An 18627-nucleotide genomic window follows, 5' to 3' on the forward strand; every position below is an offset into this window, starting at 1 on the left:
CTAACAACACATCACATCACATCACCACTGCTAGAGAAAATCATAAAAGAAGTACAATAATCACTCAAAGGGGCCCTAATTTGGAGGAGGTCCTTGGTTGAAGAAGTTAAAATAGCAACTCATCATAGCCATATTCGAGCTCACAGCATCAAGTTTGCCTCACATCTAATGCATGTCCTGCTAGTGCTGCGCATCCTGCTACTATAGATGAGTCTCAATTTGATCAAAGCGGTGATCAAAATGAGTCTCAAGATGATCGAACCTGTCAACCATATCTTGAAAGTTTGGTTCACAAGCAGGCGCATGTGCACGTGCTCTCTCCTCCCCCTCAGTGTCAGCACCTTCATTATGTTTTACAAAGATAGCTCAGAATGAACCATCATTGTGGAATAGAGACTCTTCAAGATGAGACACATCAGGATCAACTAATTCATACTTCTAATCAAGAATATAAGTCATAAGGTGTCCCAGAGCAATGTTCTTCTTTCTCTTATGGGATACATGACCAATTTTAGAAAGCCCATAAAGATAGTCAAGAATGAATTGGGCTTCGTCAATGGGTTGACTAGTAAGAATCAAATAAGTGATAGTTGAAAGAAGAGGAGTGATATTAATTATATCACCAGCTTTTGGAATGATGGAAGTTCTAAGCACATGCTGGATGATTATAGCATCTTGATGTAGAGTGTTTACTTTTGGAAAATGGCATTCTTGTCTATTCCCTCTAAGCACCTGGTTAATCTCAATTCAATCAAAAGTTGTAGAAGAAGTCAAAGTGTGGGCTCGTATTTCTTCTATCCTTAAGTTTAAGAAAGCTCCCAGATCTTGCTTGGTTATTTCTACATTATTTCCTAGAACAAAGGATCTAATCCTATCATGATCAGAGTTAAAGGTCATGTTCGCTAGGAAATAATAAAATGTAGAAATATTGAAAGAGTAAATCAGAGTAAGGATAACTCAAATTGAGTGGAAGCAAAGAGTGGTAGTATCTGATAAACTGTATTCTCCTGAATCAAAACTCTAGACAGAGTCGATTTTGCAGATACAAACCTAGGGAAAGATTCTTCTTTTTCCTTAGAAAGAAATTTTTCACTAGCATTCCTAGGTCCCCTTGTAAGTTCCTCAGCGTGCCTAACCCTCTTGCTTGAACTAGCCATAGAGAAGATCAAAAGGAATAGAAGATTGAAAAAGGGTTTTAAAAGTGAATGAAATTTGAGTTCTAAATCTTTCCAATTTAAAGAACAAATAACCTTTCGTACGGACAAAAATTGGTTCATCTCGTACGATATTTTATTCGTACATATGAATGAAATTTACGTATGTACGACTACATGCGTTAGAAATGAAATGACTTTTCATAATCATACGAGTTACGAGGTATCATTTCATACAAACTTTTTGACCAGACTATCATACAGACGAACAGGTGTTCATCAGAAATGATCGATTATTTAAGATTGTTTTTATGATGGTTTGAATCGTCCCCCACTTAGAGTGACATGTGATTTGTATGTATGAACTTCAAACTCATATGTACGATCAAAAATTAAAACTTATCATTATCTGTATAGCCGTCTAAATGCGTACATTCGATTGAAAACACATTCTCCAGGCGATATTGACGATCATACAGACGAATTGTATTGAAAACTTAAAAACTGCATCCAAACCGTTTTTAACTCAACAATTAATACACTACATGATTCATTCCGTATGAAAATATTTCATACAGACGAATGTCACACTTAGAAATTTTCATACCATTGCTCAAATATATGAATTTTGATGTGAGAGTACATAAAACAATCAGACATGAAATTACAAAAATAAATACGAACGAAAATTGAAAAGAAAAACACATACGCAAAATCACAAAATCACAAAGTACACAAACAAAACACATATCAATGTTGCAGAAACTGTTATTTAAGCATTCAAATCAATCACACCAAGCCTTATTCTTAATGTACTAAAGTATCAAAGGCTAATAGTTTAGTTAAAATGTCTGCAAGTTAATTTTCAGTTGAAACATGATTGAGTTCAATTTCTCCTTTGGATGCATGATCCCTTATGAAATGATGCCTGATGTCTATATATTTGGTTCTTGAATGTTGAATAGAATTTTTAGAAATAAAAAAGGCAATAGTGTTATCAAAACAAAAATAGGAATAGTGTCTATTATTAATCCTAAAACAATCAACTGTTGTTTCAACCAAAGTACATATGCCACACAACTTTCAAAGGCAATGTATTCAGCTTCAGTAGTAGATAGGGCTACAAAATTCTATTTTCTACTGGACTAAAAAACTAAAAAATCTCTAATAAATTGACATGTTCTAGAAGTACTCTTTTTATCAACCCTATAACCTATAAAGTTAGAATCTGAATATCCAATTATTTTAAATGAAGAGCTAAACTTAGGATACCAAATCTCTAAGTTTTGAGTTCCCAAGAGATATCTCAAAATCCTTTTTACTGTTGTCAAATATAATTCTTTTGGATCTGATTAAAATCTAGCACATAAACAAAGACTAAATATGATATCGGGTCAGCTATATGTTAAGTAAAGCAAAGATCCAATTATTCCCCTAAATTTCTTTTGATCAATAGATTTTTCCTTAGGGTCCTTATCCAACTGAACTGAGGAACTCATAGGTGTACTAATAGGTTTAGCATTATCCATTTCATACTTTTTGAGGATGTCCCTAACATACTTTGACTGACTGAGAAATATACCCTCCTCAATTTCCTTAATGCTAAAACCTAGAAAGTTACTCAAATCTCCCATTAGACTCATCTCAAATTCACCACTCATTATTTTAGAAAAATCATCACAAAGATTTTTGTTTGAAGATCCAAAGATGATAACATCAATATAAATTTGTACAATGAGTATATCCTCTCCCAATTTTTTCAAAAAGAGAGTTGTTTCCATACTTCCTTTTTTAAAAGATATCTCAAGTAGGAAGGTGCTCAACCTATCATACCAAACCCTAGGTGCCTGTTTCAATCAATATAATGTCTTTTTCAATTTGAAAATATGTTTTGGATGTTTAGAATTTTTAAAGCCTAGAGGTTGTTCCATATAAACATCCTCTTGAACACGCCATTTAAAAAGACACTTTTAACATCCATTTGATATAATTTAAATCCTCTAAAATAAGCATAGGCTAAATAAATCTTAATTTCTTCAAGTCTAGCTACAGGGGCAAAAGTCTCCTCAAAATCAATCTCTTCAATCTGATTATACCCCTTAGTCACCAATCTAGCCTTATTTCTAATGACTACTCCCGAGTCATTCATTCTGTTCTTGAATACCCACTTAGTTTCAATTTCACTTTGATCCTTTGGCTTTGCAGTTAATTCCCAAACTTAATTTCTTACAATTTGATTTAATTCTTCTTGCATAGCCATTATCCAAAAGTTCTTGATCAATATTTGTGGGTTATATCATTGAAAAAAAGGCTGAACGATTGACTTCTTTATTCAGTCCAACCCTAGTCCTAACACCCTCACTAGGTTCACCTATAATCAATTCCTTTGGCTAGTTTTTAGAATTTCTTAAATCTCTAGGTATCGGGTTTTCTATCTCTAAATTTTTATCCAAATTTATTTTCTCAATCTTTTGAGAGTCAAACACTATGTCATCCTCTTCAACAATCAGCTCTTCTAAAATTCCAGATTCATCAAATATAATATGTGTAGTCTCCTCAATTACCAAAGTTCTTTTATTGAATACTCTATAAGATTTTCAAACACTTGAGTATCCTATAAAAATTCCTTCATCTAATTTTAGATTAAATTTTTATAAGGCAAATTTTCCATTATTATAAATGAACACCTTACATCCAAAAACATGCAAATGTGATAAATTAGGTGTTCTCCCATTAAGTAACTCATACGGTGTTTTATTCAAGTTTAATCTTATATTCAACCTATTCAGAATATAACATGTTGTAATAACCGCCTCAGCTCAAAAATATTTAAAAAGTGAATATTCTACCAACATGGCTCGAGAAGCTTCAATTAATGTTCTATTTTTTCTTTTGACTACCCCATTCTACTAAGGGGTTCTAGGTGCAGAAAAATTATGATCAATCTCTTTCTCCTTATAAAATTTCTTAAATTTTTCATTTTCAAATTCTCCTCCATGATCACTTTGAATTGTCAAAATCTCGCATCCTAGTTTCCTTTGAATCCAAATCAAAAAATTTCTAAAATTTTCAAATGATTCACTCTTATGATATAGAAATCTAACTCATGTGAATCTCGAGAAATCATCCACAATTACAAATCCAGATACCTTCTCTCCTAGACTTACAGTTCCAACTGGTCCAAAAAAATCCATATGTAAAATCGTCAATGGTTTACTAGTTCTAAGATCCTTATTGGACTAAAAAGAGGACTTCACATGTTTTCTTAATTGACATACATTGCAAATGTGATCTTTAGTAAAGTTTAGTTTTGGTATATCTCTTACTAATTTCTTTTGGGTAATCCTGCTAAGATTTTTTATGCTAGAGTGACAAAGTCTCCTATGCCAAAGCCATGACCCATCAGAAATAGTTTTTAAACAAAAAGTAGTATGAGTTTTGATACAGTTTAAGTCTAGTATATACACATTTTTAACCCTAATACCATTCAAAATATCAGTACCATTCATGCTTAATATCCAGCTAGTAGGAAAACAATTTACATAATAACCTTTAACATATAGCTGACTAATACTCATAAGACTATACTTTAAGCCTTCTTCTAACAAAACATTTTCTATAAAAAAAGTTTTTCAAGTTCCCAATTATACCTGACACTACCACCTTCCTTGTGGTGTTATCTCCAAGTGTAACCCTGCCTCCACTCCTGTCTTCCAGCGATATAATTTTTGTAGTATCTCCAGTCATATGCTTAGAGCAACTGTTGTCCAGGTACCATATGCTCTCACAAGGCCTTGTGTGAGAGCGATCCTACAAAATCATCAAATATTAGACATGAGAACCCAAATAAGTTTGGGTTCACCTTTTTACAAATTATAAACAGATACATGTATGTTATGTCTAGGTTTATGCATCTTAGGCTTCCACACCAAATAAGTTTTTTTATTCAATATACAGGTGTGTGCTATATGTCCAAATAATCCATAATTAAAGCATTTGACTCCAAGAAATAAGTTTCTTAATCTTCTATAATTATTCTGTCTTTTCATGGATTGTATACTTTTGGATACAAAATAGGATTTGTGAAATCTTCAAATCTTGGGGGTATCCTATTATCCTCAAGAGCTTTTTTCTTCAGTTTATAAAAGGTATTCATATCTTTCAATATATGATTTATAGAGTTTATCTGATAATTTTTAGCTCTCTAAATCATTTTTAAAATCTTTAAATTCTTTTCAATTTCTGCTTAGGATGATTTTAAATTTTCATGGTTCTTATTCAAATCATCAAACTCATCAAGTAATTTCATGTGGTTGTTATCAATTAAAGCATGATCTTTTCTAATGATCTTTTATTCTCTTTATAATTCTTATAACTCTAAGTTCAGACTAGTATGTATTTTCTTTAATTTCCTATATGCAACATGTAAGCATTTAGAGACTTCTAAAAGTTTATTATAAGTTAAGTCACATATCTCTTCTTGATCTGACTGATCAAGATTATTGACCATTAAGCACATATTGGTGACTTCCTCTTCCTTTTTAGTCTCTAATGAGTCTGAAGCTTAGTTTGCCCAAAAAGCTCTTTGGAATTTTTTCTTGCCCTTCTTTATTATTGGTTTCTCCTCTACCTTCTCCTTGCTAGGAGTGGCTTTGAGTTTTGGACAGTCTAAGTTAATGTATACCGATTTCCTGCACTCATAGCAAATAACATCATTTGAAACCTTAACATTCCTAATGACTTTACCACGATTCCATTATTGGCATCTCTTTTGCTTCCTCTTCAAAAAACTTCTGAACTGTCTGGTCATTAGTGCGATGTCATCTTCATCCTCGGGTTATGATAGATCACTCTCCGACTCTTCCGCTTTTAGTGCTATGTTCTTTTTCCTTCATGGTTCACCTGCATCAATCTTTCTTTGACTCACTCCTTGCTCGTAAGTAATTAGTGATCCAAGAAGATTATCAATAGAGTAAATTTTTAAATCTTTAGACTCTGTAATCGCAATTATTTTTGCATCATATATAGTAGGCAAACAACGAAGTATCTTATTAACCATTTAAGAGTTCATTAGTTCACTACCCAATGCATGTAAAGAGGTGACTATTTGTGTGAATCTTGTGTACATGTTAGAAATAGATTCATTAGGTTTCATGTAAAATAATTCATAGTCAGGGAACAAGATATTAAGTCTGGATTATTTAACTTCATTAGTCCCTTCATATGTTATACAAAGTCTATCTCATATGTCCTTTCCACTCTTGCAAGTGGAAACTCGTACGTAATCTTCTGACTTAAGTGTACAAAAGAAACTATTAAAACATTTAGCATTTAGTTGTACTAAGTCATGTTCTTTTACTGTCCAATCCGCAAAGAGTGTTTTTACTCTAATGCCATTAACTAGACTAGTTAGTTTTGTATACCCTTCTTGAACTAAAATCCACATGCGATAATCAAGTGACTACAAAAATATAGACATGCATATTTTTCAAAAATCAAAAGAGATATTATCAAACAAAGGAGGTCTTATGATCGAATATCTTTCAGATGTATTTTAGTTTCTGAATATATCCATGATCGTTAATCAAAAAGTAGTTGAAACTTTTAGTTTTGAAACAAATCTCTGACACAACTTATTGAAACTTTTTAATTATGAATTAGGTCGTTAGACCTAAGCTTATGTCCCAAAAGGCTAACCAAGAGTGGGGTGAATTGGTAATTTAAAAAATTCTTCCTCTTTAAACCGATTAAAGTTTTAGTGAAATTTTAAAACAAATTTTCAACCACAGATCAACAAAATAGCAGTAAAGTAAAACACAATAAAAAATAAAAAGACACAAGCTTTATAGTGGTTCGGTCAAAAACGACCTACATTCACTCCCTAAAGTCTCCCACTTCAGGTATTGCACTATTACCACAAGTGTCTCTCCTTTTGCCCCCATAGTAAGGCGAAGAAGCCTTCACAAAAACTCTCTTCCACCACTACCTGGTGGGGTAGAGAACCATCGTCCTTTTTTCCCGTCCAAGTATCGGTAGAGAACAATTGGCTATTCACACTGTTCAAGTGTAGGCAGAGAACCTTCATCCTTTCACACTCTCCAAGTGTAGGCAGAGAACCTTTCGGCTTTTCACACTCCTTGAGTGTCGATAGAGAACCGGATCTCCTTGAAAGATCTTCTCATAAGAAATCTAGAAGGATAAGAGAAGAGAGTGAAGTAATCATAAATTACAAATAGAGATTCTTACCTTTGAGTAACCAAGTGAACCCTTCATGCTCCAGTAGTAAGAATTCTCCTTCAAACATTCTCTCTCACTCTCTCCTTTAATCTCCCTTGAGTATTTACGAAGTCCAAAATTAAAAAAGATTTTAAGACAGTCAAAACAATACATGTTATAGAAAAGACATGAAAAAACATCCAAAAACTACAATTTTCAATTTCTGACCGACCACGATCGTCCCGTACGATCCAAATTCATACGTACGAACTGTGTAAAAATTGTTACGTGCGAACAATATATAAATCAGTACGAACTAACTTCGTACTCGATAATCATCCCGTACAAACTAAGTTCGTTTGGTACGAACATTTATTCCCAAAGTTCATTGGTACAAATATGCAGGATGAATTTCAAGCCTCCAGGATTGAGAAGATCATCCTGGGATGAACCATAAATATCATTTGGACAAATAGTTCATTTTGGACAATCCAGAGCCCATCGTCCTGAGACGAACTATAATTATCGTCTGGACGAACTCATCCAGAGATCACCGTCTTCGGACATACGATAAATATCATTCGAATGAACGCGTCCAGAGCCATCATCCTGGGGCAAACAAAAAACATCATTTCGACGAATAGAACTTGAAAAAGAATTTTTGGCCCTCTCTGTTCGTTCTTTCACTCATTCGAGAGTTTTAACTAACCAGATCATTCCGTACGAACATGGTTCATACTATACGATCAGTTTCAAAAATTGTGAATTTTAAAGCTCTTCCCCAGTGTGTGTGTGTGCTAAGTTACTCAATTAAAATCACACTCTCTCAGACTCAATAAAATAAAAAATACAGACTTCAATTTACAAAATATTCTAAGCTAAATTTGATTTGAAGTCTTCAACAATCTATAGTATGATTTTCCTGAAATGTTAGTACATAAAAGACAAAAAATAATTCTTTCAAAATGAGTTAGGAGAAGATAATAATCAAAATAATAATATTTGAAATCATCAAAATATATAAGTTGCAAGAATGTAAAACATGCAAATCTAGGTATCAAATCTCTCAAAACTGACGACAGGCGAAAGTAAGATGTCGGGAAGAAGACCGACAACATTCCAGCAACGGGAGGAAATCCAGTGTGAGATAAAAGTTTGAAGAAAGTCAGACGACTAGCAGAAGTACGGCAACGGGTGAAAGTCCGGTGTCAGGAAGAAATCAGGCGATGGGTGAAAGTCATGAGTCGGATAGATATCCATCGATGGGTGAAAGTATGGTGTCAGGTAGAAATTCGGCGTCAGGTAGATAAAAGTTTGACAACGGCCAGAAGTCCGACGACAGGCGGAAGTCTAGCATCATGTAGAAATTTGATAATCAATAGAAGTCTGTTATCGATCAATGCCCGGGAGGTACTCGGGGAAGAGCTTTGTGATAAGAGAAATCTTTGTTTTTGCTTCCTCTCCTCCCTTCTTTCCCTCCTTGCTTTGGGGCCCCCTTTCAAAAAAAGTGAGGGGACTACTTATAATTTTATTGAGGCATGACCAGTAAATAGGAGGAAGATCAGCAGTAAGTTAGGAGTGGTTTGAATGGACGACCGATGAGGATTCCCTCAATCATGGACCCTTTATTTGGTATTTGAATTTCTTAATGATATCAGAATTCAGCGATTTAGGCTCGTTGGATTCATCTTGTCGAGCAGCTCGATTCGACTATAAGCTTGTCATGTTTGGAAACAGTTTGGTAATCCAAATTATGGGTTGAACCTTCAAAATGTGCTTTGGGTCTTTGATTTGGACTCATTTGGGTTCGGATTCAGTTGAATTTGGTGTCGTTGGGTTCGTATTTTCGAGATGTATAGTTTGACTATAACTTTGCGGAAATCGGAGTTCATATGGTCTCCAATTTAATTTTTGAAATTTCCAACTTGATTTGCTTCAAGATTCGTGCGCAATCAACAAAATTTTTAGATGATTATAATTTCAACGTCTCATCGCATACAATGACCATTTGCTGCGTGCAGATAATTACAATAAAGAAAAATTCAAAATAACTTTGAGAGGCTATTCGATTACTTTAATCATTAAATGGTAAGTAAAGGTCTCAATCATGAATTTAATATATTAATGACATAGGCTTTTATTTAGAATTGTCTCATCATGAAATCTGTCAATTTCAACAAAAATGATTCTTCGCACAACAAAACAAAATCATATAGATGTCATTAAAAATAGAAGAAAATGAAGACTTCCACTCCAAAGAATGGATTTATATCAGATTTGGGAATATATCCTCCTTTGCCTCATTGAAAAGGAATATGAAGATAACAATTAATGTGAGAAAATTTTAAGTTTATATCTTATAATATAATGTAGTTGATTAAATATATTTATTTTTATTTTAAAAAATATGCCTAATTTTTTTTTTCAAATGAAATTTAAAATTCTTTGCAAATAAAATTAACTCAAATTTGATTTGAACATTAGCTCAACCTAATGTTTCAATGTCTTCCACGACAAACATGTGTCTTAAAAGAGGTGAACACAATGGGAGCTTGTTGGGTAGCTTCCACCAGCACCAACACGTGAGAGGAAAGTAATCGATTCAGGAAGAAAGAAAGTTTGCGGTGAGAGCTCACTGAAGTTGGCTTCAACAACACCGAAGCATCTAAGGAAAAGATGAGTCACTATTGAAGCTTAATGGTTAGGCATCATAGGACTAACGAAGGCATCGTGCCATCTATGGCGTGCTCATTCGAAAGGCATCACGAGATGTCAGTTTGTGGAGAGGGTGGCTAAGACATCAATTACATTATAATTCGAACTAATTCGAACTAGTTCAAACATCATGGATAGCTAGCATATGATAAGTTGTACAGCCTGATAAGCACCTCTAATAAATTAGCTATATGATCTTTGCTCTCAAACCTCCCTACTATCTCTGCTCAACATACAGGATCAATTTCTATAGCTCTACTCTCCAAAATTATTTCCCTCCCTGACCTTACACAGTGATACCGAACTCCTTGTCTCCTCAGCTGTTATTTATATATATGTTTGTATAACTAAAAGGACCATGGAAAACATTTAAACATACATTGAGTTCTTCTACTTATTCCTTCTCTTTGTTTAGCAATTTGACTATGTTTGAATAAATCTCTCATGGTATTAGAGAAGTAAAAGAGCAATGGCTATTCCATAGTCTCTTACTATTGAAGGGTGATTCATCTAGTACCGATGAAACCACACTAATCATTGTACAACCCACTGTCACCACCATGAACAATGCTTCCATGCAAGCGCCATTGAAATTCCTCATGTGAAACTTCAAAAATATAGTTCACATCCAACTAAGTACTGACAACTACTCTATCTAGAACCTTCAAGTTCTAAAAATGGTATTCACAAACAATTTCGATGGATTTCTAACTAGTACTAACAACTAATGAACTCATCTTCAACCCAGAGTATGCTTCATGGAAATTATTCGACCAAAACCTATCCTCAGCTCTCTTCTCAACCGTCATAGCATCTATACTTTTATACATTTTAATTCTTGCCACCTACCATGAAATCTAGATCACTCTAGAGAAAAGATTACAACTAACAAAGATCTCATGTGACATTCAACTAAAAAATGAGCTTCACAATATCTCTATAAAGGAACTCACAATTACACAAACATTTCCAATATTAAAACCGTCATCAACATCATTAACATAGTCATCTCACAAATTGACTTTGAAGACATAATCCTATACATCCTAAATAGCCTCCCATTTACCTATCAATCCTTTAAAACTATTATACGAACAAAAATCGCTCCCCTCAACCTTGATGACTTATATTTGTTTCTGTGCGGTGAAGAAATCAATTACAACAAAATATGATAACTCCATTCTCTGATTTATCTTCTAGCACTTTCATAACCACCATAGGTCACATTCCCCGCTACAATTGTGGACTATCTTCATTTAACAACTCATCATTCTATTACAGCAACAGCTCTGTAACCAGATGATGCACCTACAATAATTCCATAGTACACCATCAAATATCTGGCAAACCAAGTCATTGAGCCATCTAATGCTAGCATTGCTGCAACCTTCAATAGAGTTCAACTTCCTCTACTCCTCCCACAGTTCTCTACTCCAACACTCAACCATCCCTAGATTTGTATTTAGACTTTGGAGTGTCAACACATCTTATAACCTATATCTCAAACCTCCAACATCTTTTTCCATACAATGGATTAGATGCGATATCCATTAGGGATGGATCTACTATTCCCATCCCCAAGACTTGCAATGGTTTTCATCCAAAGCCTTCCCCCCATCATAAGATTCTTCTTAAAAACATCCTTTGCATGCCTTCTATCTCCCATAACCTTTTGACTACAAATAAGCTCACAACTGATAATCTTTGTTCTGTCTCCTTTGACCCAAATGAACTTCTCATCAAGGATTTGTGGACTCATTAACGTTTTCTTCGAGGCCACAACTCTAACCGTATTTATCATATTACCTACTCCACATCTACTCCAGCACTAACATCCCTTATCTCTCAAATCAATAATCTCAGGTTATGGCATTTCTGGCTTGGGCACCCTCACAAATAGGTAACTTTAAATATAATCAAAACACTGAGCTTATCTTATAGTTCCTCTTTTTCACTTTTTGTACTTCTTGTAATGTGGCTAAGAGCCATAAACTACCCTTTCACAATGTCACCAAATGTGTAACCACGCCCCTATAATTAATACTTAGTGATGTTTAGCATCCACCATCAATTCCATCTCTAAATGGACTCAATTACTACGTTATATACATTGATGATTATACGAAAATTTGTTGGCTTCATCTAATGAAATAAAAATTTCAAAAAAAAAATGTTCATTTCTCAATATGCTTGGTAACATCTACAGCACACATATCAAGTATTATTGCTCTAGTAACAATGGTGAATATCTCTCCCACCAATTTCAAACATTTTAGGCAGATAAAGGCCTCATACATCAATCACATGTCCAAGCACATCTGAACAAAATGGAACTTTGGAATTCAAGCTCCGACATCTTTTTGAAACCACCCACACACTTTTACATGAAGAACTCTTCTTCCTTATGGACAGAAGCTATACTCACCACAACATTCCTCATAAACCACATACCTTCCAAAAATGCATTCCTCAAATCTCCCTATGAACTCCTCACCAAAACACAAACTAACCAAAAACTTCTCAAAGTATTTGGCTATCTCTGCTTTCTATGGATGCACCCTCTAGCCCATGACAAGCTGTCCCCATACTCCACTGCTTGTATCTTCCTTAGTTACACCAACTCCAACATCATGTATCACTACTACAATCCTATCATAAGAAAAATATTCCTATCTTGGCATGTGTTCTTCTACGAAAAACTAATTTCCTTATACCACTTTAACATCACGCCCAACAGCAACTAATAATAGTACACCAACATCTCCTATTCTCCATGTACCCAGCTCCATTATCCTATCCCACAAAACATACATCTCAACAGGACAATTCCTAGCCACACCATTTAACCAACGACACGATACTCTTATCACCACTTTTATACTCTCAAATCAAACCAACCCCCCCCCCCCCCCAAAGCTCGTCCACAATAACCAGCACACCCAATCAATAATCTTCATCTAATCCACCATCCAATGCAAACACGCTTCAAGATTGGCAATCTTAAACCCAAGAAAATTTTTACCTTATCTGCAAAACCTTCATCCATCTCTACTCTAACAAGCTGCTCTCAAAACAACAAAGAACCCCAATGGAGAAAAACAAGGTCTGATGAATTATTTGCTCTTCAGAGTCAAGTAACGTGGTCTTTAATATCACCACCACCCAATCAACTAATTTTTGGTTGCAAATGAACATATCACACCAAATGCAACACGTGATGGTAGTCTCAACCATCAATAAGCAAGACAAATTTGGCCAAGATTTAAATAAGAACAATGTATTAATGTCATAGAAACATTCAGCCCCGTTGCTAAAACACCTAGATTTTGGCTATTTCTCATAGTTTATTTGCATAACAACTGTATCATTTGCTAACTTGATGTATCAAATGCCTTTCTCTATGGAAAACTTTAGGAAACAATCTATATGAGCCAACCACCAGGATTTGTTGATTATCTCTATCCAAATCATGCATGCAAACTCAACAAAGACATATACAATGCTTTTCAAGCATGTCGCCAATAGTTTAACACAATTTCTAAATTTCTTCTCAACAATGGCATCCATTTCAGCAATTCAAATCCCTCTCTTCTTATTGATTCCACTGAAATAACATGTACTTACCTTCTCATCTACATTGATGACATCCTTGTCATGGTAATAACCAATCATTCATGTCTAAACTCATTAAGGCTCTCTAATAGCAATTCACTCTCAAAGAACTGGTTCACATTTCTCTTTTTCTTGGCATTCAAATAAACCATACTCAAAATTCATACATAGTTTAAATCCAAATATGCTCATCACTCCGACTACAAGACTGCTCCTGCAACCTTCTCTATCAAATCCTCATCATGTGATGAAAACGTGTCCTTCCTTGATCCAACTCTATACAAAAAATCATTGGATCTCCACAATTCCTCGTAATGACACGTCCTGACATTACTTTTACAACAAATCTCTTCTATCAATAAATGGACCAACCTCTCAATTGTCACTACCAACAAATGAAGCACCTCCTTCATTACACCAATGGCACAATTAATTACGGTCTTCCAATCATCAAAGGCAATCTCACACAATGATCTTATTCTGATTCTGACTAGGTTTCTGACCCAGTCGACCATAAATCCACCATAGGATACAACTTATTCATAAGCCACACACTCATCTCCTGGAGTATCAAGAAGTAACCTACCATGGTCAAATCCTCAATAGAAGCAGAATATAGAGTGCTTGCAACAACCGTGTCAGATATTGTCTAACTATGTCATCTACTAGCTAAATTCAACATCACTCCAACCACCGCCACTCCACTCTATTGTGCAACATCTCAGCCATGTCTCTAGATAGCAATCCAGTTTTCCATGCTTGCAGCAAGCACATCAAAAAAGATTATCACTTCATAAATGATTGCATTCATTCTTAAGAGGTGATTGTTCAGCACATCAACTCCCAAGATCAACTTAGAGAAATACTAACCAAAGCTCTCCCTCTGATCAGATTCAAGGAGCTTCTCTCCAAACTAACTCTCCACTCTCATGACACTTAGTTTGCATGGATGTGCTAAGCTATACAACTTGATAAGCACCTATGATAAATTATTCTTATCTCAGCTCTCAAACCTCTCCACTATCTCCGCTCCACATATAAGATCAATTTCTACAGCTCCACTCTCAAGAATTATTTCCCTCTTTGACCTTAAGCAGTGATACCAAACTCTTTTTCTCCTTAACTGTTATTTATATATTTGTTTGTATGACGATAAGGACCATGAAAAACATTTGAACATACATTGAGCTCTTCTACTTCTTCATTCTCTCTACTTAGCAACTTGACTATTTTTGAAATCTCTCAGCCTACTCATCAAGTTTGAACAAAGTTTGAATTCGAACAAGCTCAAATGGATTTTGTTTGTGACAGACATCACTAAGCTGTTAATGAATACAATCGAAGGTAATTTCAACTGAAATAAACTTGAGTTAATGTTTCTCACAAGCAACATCTAAATGTAAAGATTGATATATTAAATCTTGATCATCAATATCATTTATTCTATATACCAAAAATATAAATCTCGACTAATATTATTATGTAATCTTCTCAATAAAAAAATTTATTTAAACTAGAATTAATTAGTTTCATTGTTATTTTGTTCATCCGAAATCGAGCCGAACAAGAGACGTCGATAACATGCGATGACAATTGAATGATTGCATCTAGACAATTCGACTATTGGCAACAAGCGAGCACTGATGATGGTCATCAATGATCGATGATGTTAATCTATAGGTAGGAATGACTTTAGAATTCTTCAAATCCAATAACTCCATGCATTGAAGAAATACTATTTATAAACATTTTTGTGCATTTTACATGTTTTTACCAGTCTGACTCCATAAGACAACTTCAAATAATCTTCTTAATAATTTGAATTTTTTAAAAATTTGAGTTTCTTAAAAACATCACAATTATATTCTTCATTTTTGGAACATTTAGGCCCCAATTAAGACAAACTCACACACACATCATATATGTAAGACTCGAACTCAAAAATTTTAGTTGGATGACAAAGTTTTCAACCAACAAACCACTCTTTAGATTCGAGGCATCAATATGCACATTTCAACTATAAATTTGCCACAAACAAAGCTAAGATGGTTCTGAAATTTTTAACACAACACATGTTTAGACTTTAGATCAAAGATTGTAGATTTATCAAATAAGAAAAAAAAATTGGATCATTAGTCTTAGAGTCTTTATATTTATATTATAATAAAAGCTAAGATAAAATTAGAAAAATCAATGAAATATTACATTTAAATTCATCTTAAAGAAAAATTTAGTAATTTTAAAAATAATGTTAATGAAAAATTAATCAAAATTTTTTAAATAATATAACAAAAAAATGAAAAGAAGAATTGTGCATATGAGAGAAGAATAAACAAATACAATAAGCATTAAGTACTGCATAACATAATATTTCTAATATAAATTTACATATAAAATACTCCACTGAATTCCTGATAACACAACTCTAAAATACAGGAAACAGGCTAAAGATTTATCAGCAGAGACCAAACAACTCCAAATCTCTGTTATTCTCAACTTCTGTTACCATCCTTTGGATCAGTAAAAATGAAAGAACACAAATAGACTTCCTCTTAGCAGTTTAAACTCCCTTCGGGAACTCCTTTCTTCCTCACCGAGGCAGTCATTTTAGACCATATATTGTGAAGAAAATGAAAGAAATAAATAACTAAAATATAGAGCTACTAAGATCAACATATACTCATCTCTCAAAGTAAGATTAGGCCACCAATTGCTCTTGCTCCGCATACAGTTGTTCCCAGGAAAGGTAGTCTCCAGCACCATTGTTCTGATACTGCTTCTGGTATCGCTCAAAGCCAGGTCGGCTGATAGGTGGAACCACCGGTCCTGACATGGCCTGAGCTTTAGGCCAACTTTCATTGCTCCTCAAGTTAAAAGTTGCAGACTTTCTAAGCTTGTTCAGCTCATCTCCTTGGATTCCCCAATCAAGCTTCCCATCAGGAGAAACCCAATCACATAGACCAAAGGACGGAGAAGGAGAAGGAGGAGGAGAAAGGACAGTATGGCGAGAAGACAATTCGCGGTCAATGAAGCTCTGGCTTCTCTTTGCAAAAGCTGCTTGTCTCGAGTTCACGATAGCCTTCGCTATGGAATGATCAAGATTAAAGGATGAAGATGAGTTTAAACCAGGAGAAGGAAGATTACTTCCATAACCAGTGAGCAGCTGCTGCTTCATCTGGTGCCCTGTGAAGGCCCCAGCGACCTGTTTCAATGAATTCGCTTTCCAATTCAGGTGAGGAGAACCTGCATTAGAGATTTCATCAAGCATTTTTTGCTGGACACCATCCAGCCCCATCAAGTCTGGATCGAAATCCAGATCCCTGAAGCTCAGGCTTGAAGTCATCCGGCTGCTCGATGACTGAACCAAACTCCCCGCCGAATTCATCCATGCTGATGACGGACCCATTGCCGATGAAGCTGAAGACGACAACATAAGAGCTGTCGCCATGTCAAGCGAGGAGACCCCCATCAGCGACATCTTCGGGGATGAAAGCCCTAACCCTGAGACGGATGCTATCGTCGGATTCACCGTTCTAAGCTCGTCCTGCCTATGAGCAAAGAAGCAAACCCGCCGATTGCAGCCAATTTCATCCTTACAAAGACGAGTGCGATACTGAGCTGGATGAAGCCATGATTCAAACACCCCGTGAGCATACTCGCAAGCATCACCTTTTAAGCAAGACCCTTTGCGAAATTCGGGGCAAGGGACACAGCTGTAAGAGTATTTCCGCGGATCGCGGCGGCGAGCGTTCTCCCCAGGATGAACGAAGGGGCATTCGGTCCAGTCATGGGAGTAAGCCCTAGAGCAAGGCTTTACCTTAAAAGTATACATTCGGAATTCATCTGTTCCATAGATTCCATTTTTGATATCTGGGAGTGTTATATCCGAAGGGTACTCTTTCTTCTCTTTGTTAGAAGGAGACGAAACCGTAGGGAACGGGGCTTTTAGGAGCACCTCGAGTTCCCTCGCAATCGATGAGGAGAACTGCTTGGCTATGACGTCTCCGGGGCGATGCCCCTTGGCGTCTACACCGTCCACGTCGGCCGAGGCCTCGATCAGAAGCTTCACAGTGTTAAGAGACGCTGCGGAGCCTCCGCCAGCGGCACAGTGGAGGGCGGTGGCACCGTCGGAGCCGCAAGGCCGATTAACGTCGACGGATTTTCGGTCGAGGATGTAGCTGAGGACGGCGGTGCTTCCATAGAGGGCGGAGATTTGTAGAGGTGTACGAAGCTCATATCCCATCCGCCGCGACGGCGATGCGGCCGGACCGACCGAGCGAGAGTACCACGGAGCGGCAGCGTCGAGGGTAAGGTCGGTTTCCTCTACTGCTTGCTTAAAGGTGGCAAGGTCATCCGCCGCAGAGAGCTCGAGAAGAAGGGCGACGGCCTCCTCCGGCGGCGGAGGGGACTGCTTTCTAGTACCCTGGCACATAGTTGAAGATAAGGTAGAGAGAGAGAGTGAGGAAGGTACAGCCTACAGCGTCTTCTCCTGCTCTGCTTGTCGGGTGGGCGTAGTACTTAAATAGTAATGGAAGAAACAGAGACGAAGCTCTGTTCTCACGCGTTCCTCCACCTCTCGGTCAAAAAGGCAACGCTCGAACCTCCCTTCTTCTTCTTCTTTTATTTATTTAATTTTTTTAAACAGTGATACATATAAGGTTGTGAAAATCGGATCGGACAACGAACCGGAAGAATGAGAGGTTCATGGTTCGACCGGTTCGACCGGTTCGAACCAGTCAAACCGGGGTCGAACCAGATGACGTAATAAATAATAATATAATTAAAAGTAATAAAATTAACATAAAAATAATGACAAATTATTCATAAAAAAATTATAATCCTAAGAATTTTTAGACTAAAAAATAAATAAAATTCATACATATATAATATATTACATAATTTTAAAATTAAATATAAATAATTATTATAT

At 35.7% G+C, this 18627-nt stretch overlaps 1 protein-coding gene across 1 annotated transcript; it reads right to left on the reverse strand.

Annotated features, from left to right (window-relative positions):
- Positions 1–16015: 16015 nt before the first annotated feature.
- On the reverse strand, positions 16016–18305 carry LOC110093152 (zinc finger CCCH domain-containing protein 33). The gene has a single exon (XM_020817951.2). The coding sequence runs from the start codon at positions 18127–18129 to the stop codon at positions 16396–16398; it is 1734 nt and encodes a 577-aa protein (XP_020673610.1). The 5' UTR covers positions 18130–18305; the 3' UTR covers positions 16016–16395.
- Positions 18306–18627: the final 322 nt, after the last annotated feature.

Source organism: Dendrobium catenatum, unplaced genomic scaffold, assembly GCF_001605985.2.
Source record: "Dendrobium catenatum unplaced genomic scaffold, ASM160598v2 fragScaff_scaffold_1061, whole genome shotgun sequence".
NCBI classification, from domain to species: domain Eukaryota; kingdom Viridiplantae; phylum Streptophyta; class Magnoliopsida; order Asparagales; family Orchidaceae; genus Dendrobium; species Dendrobium catenatum.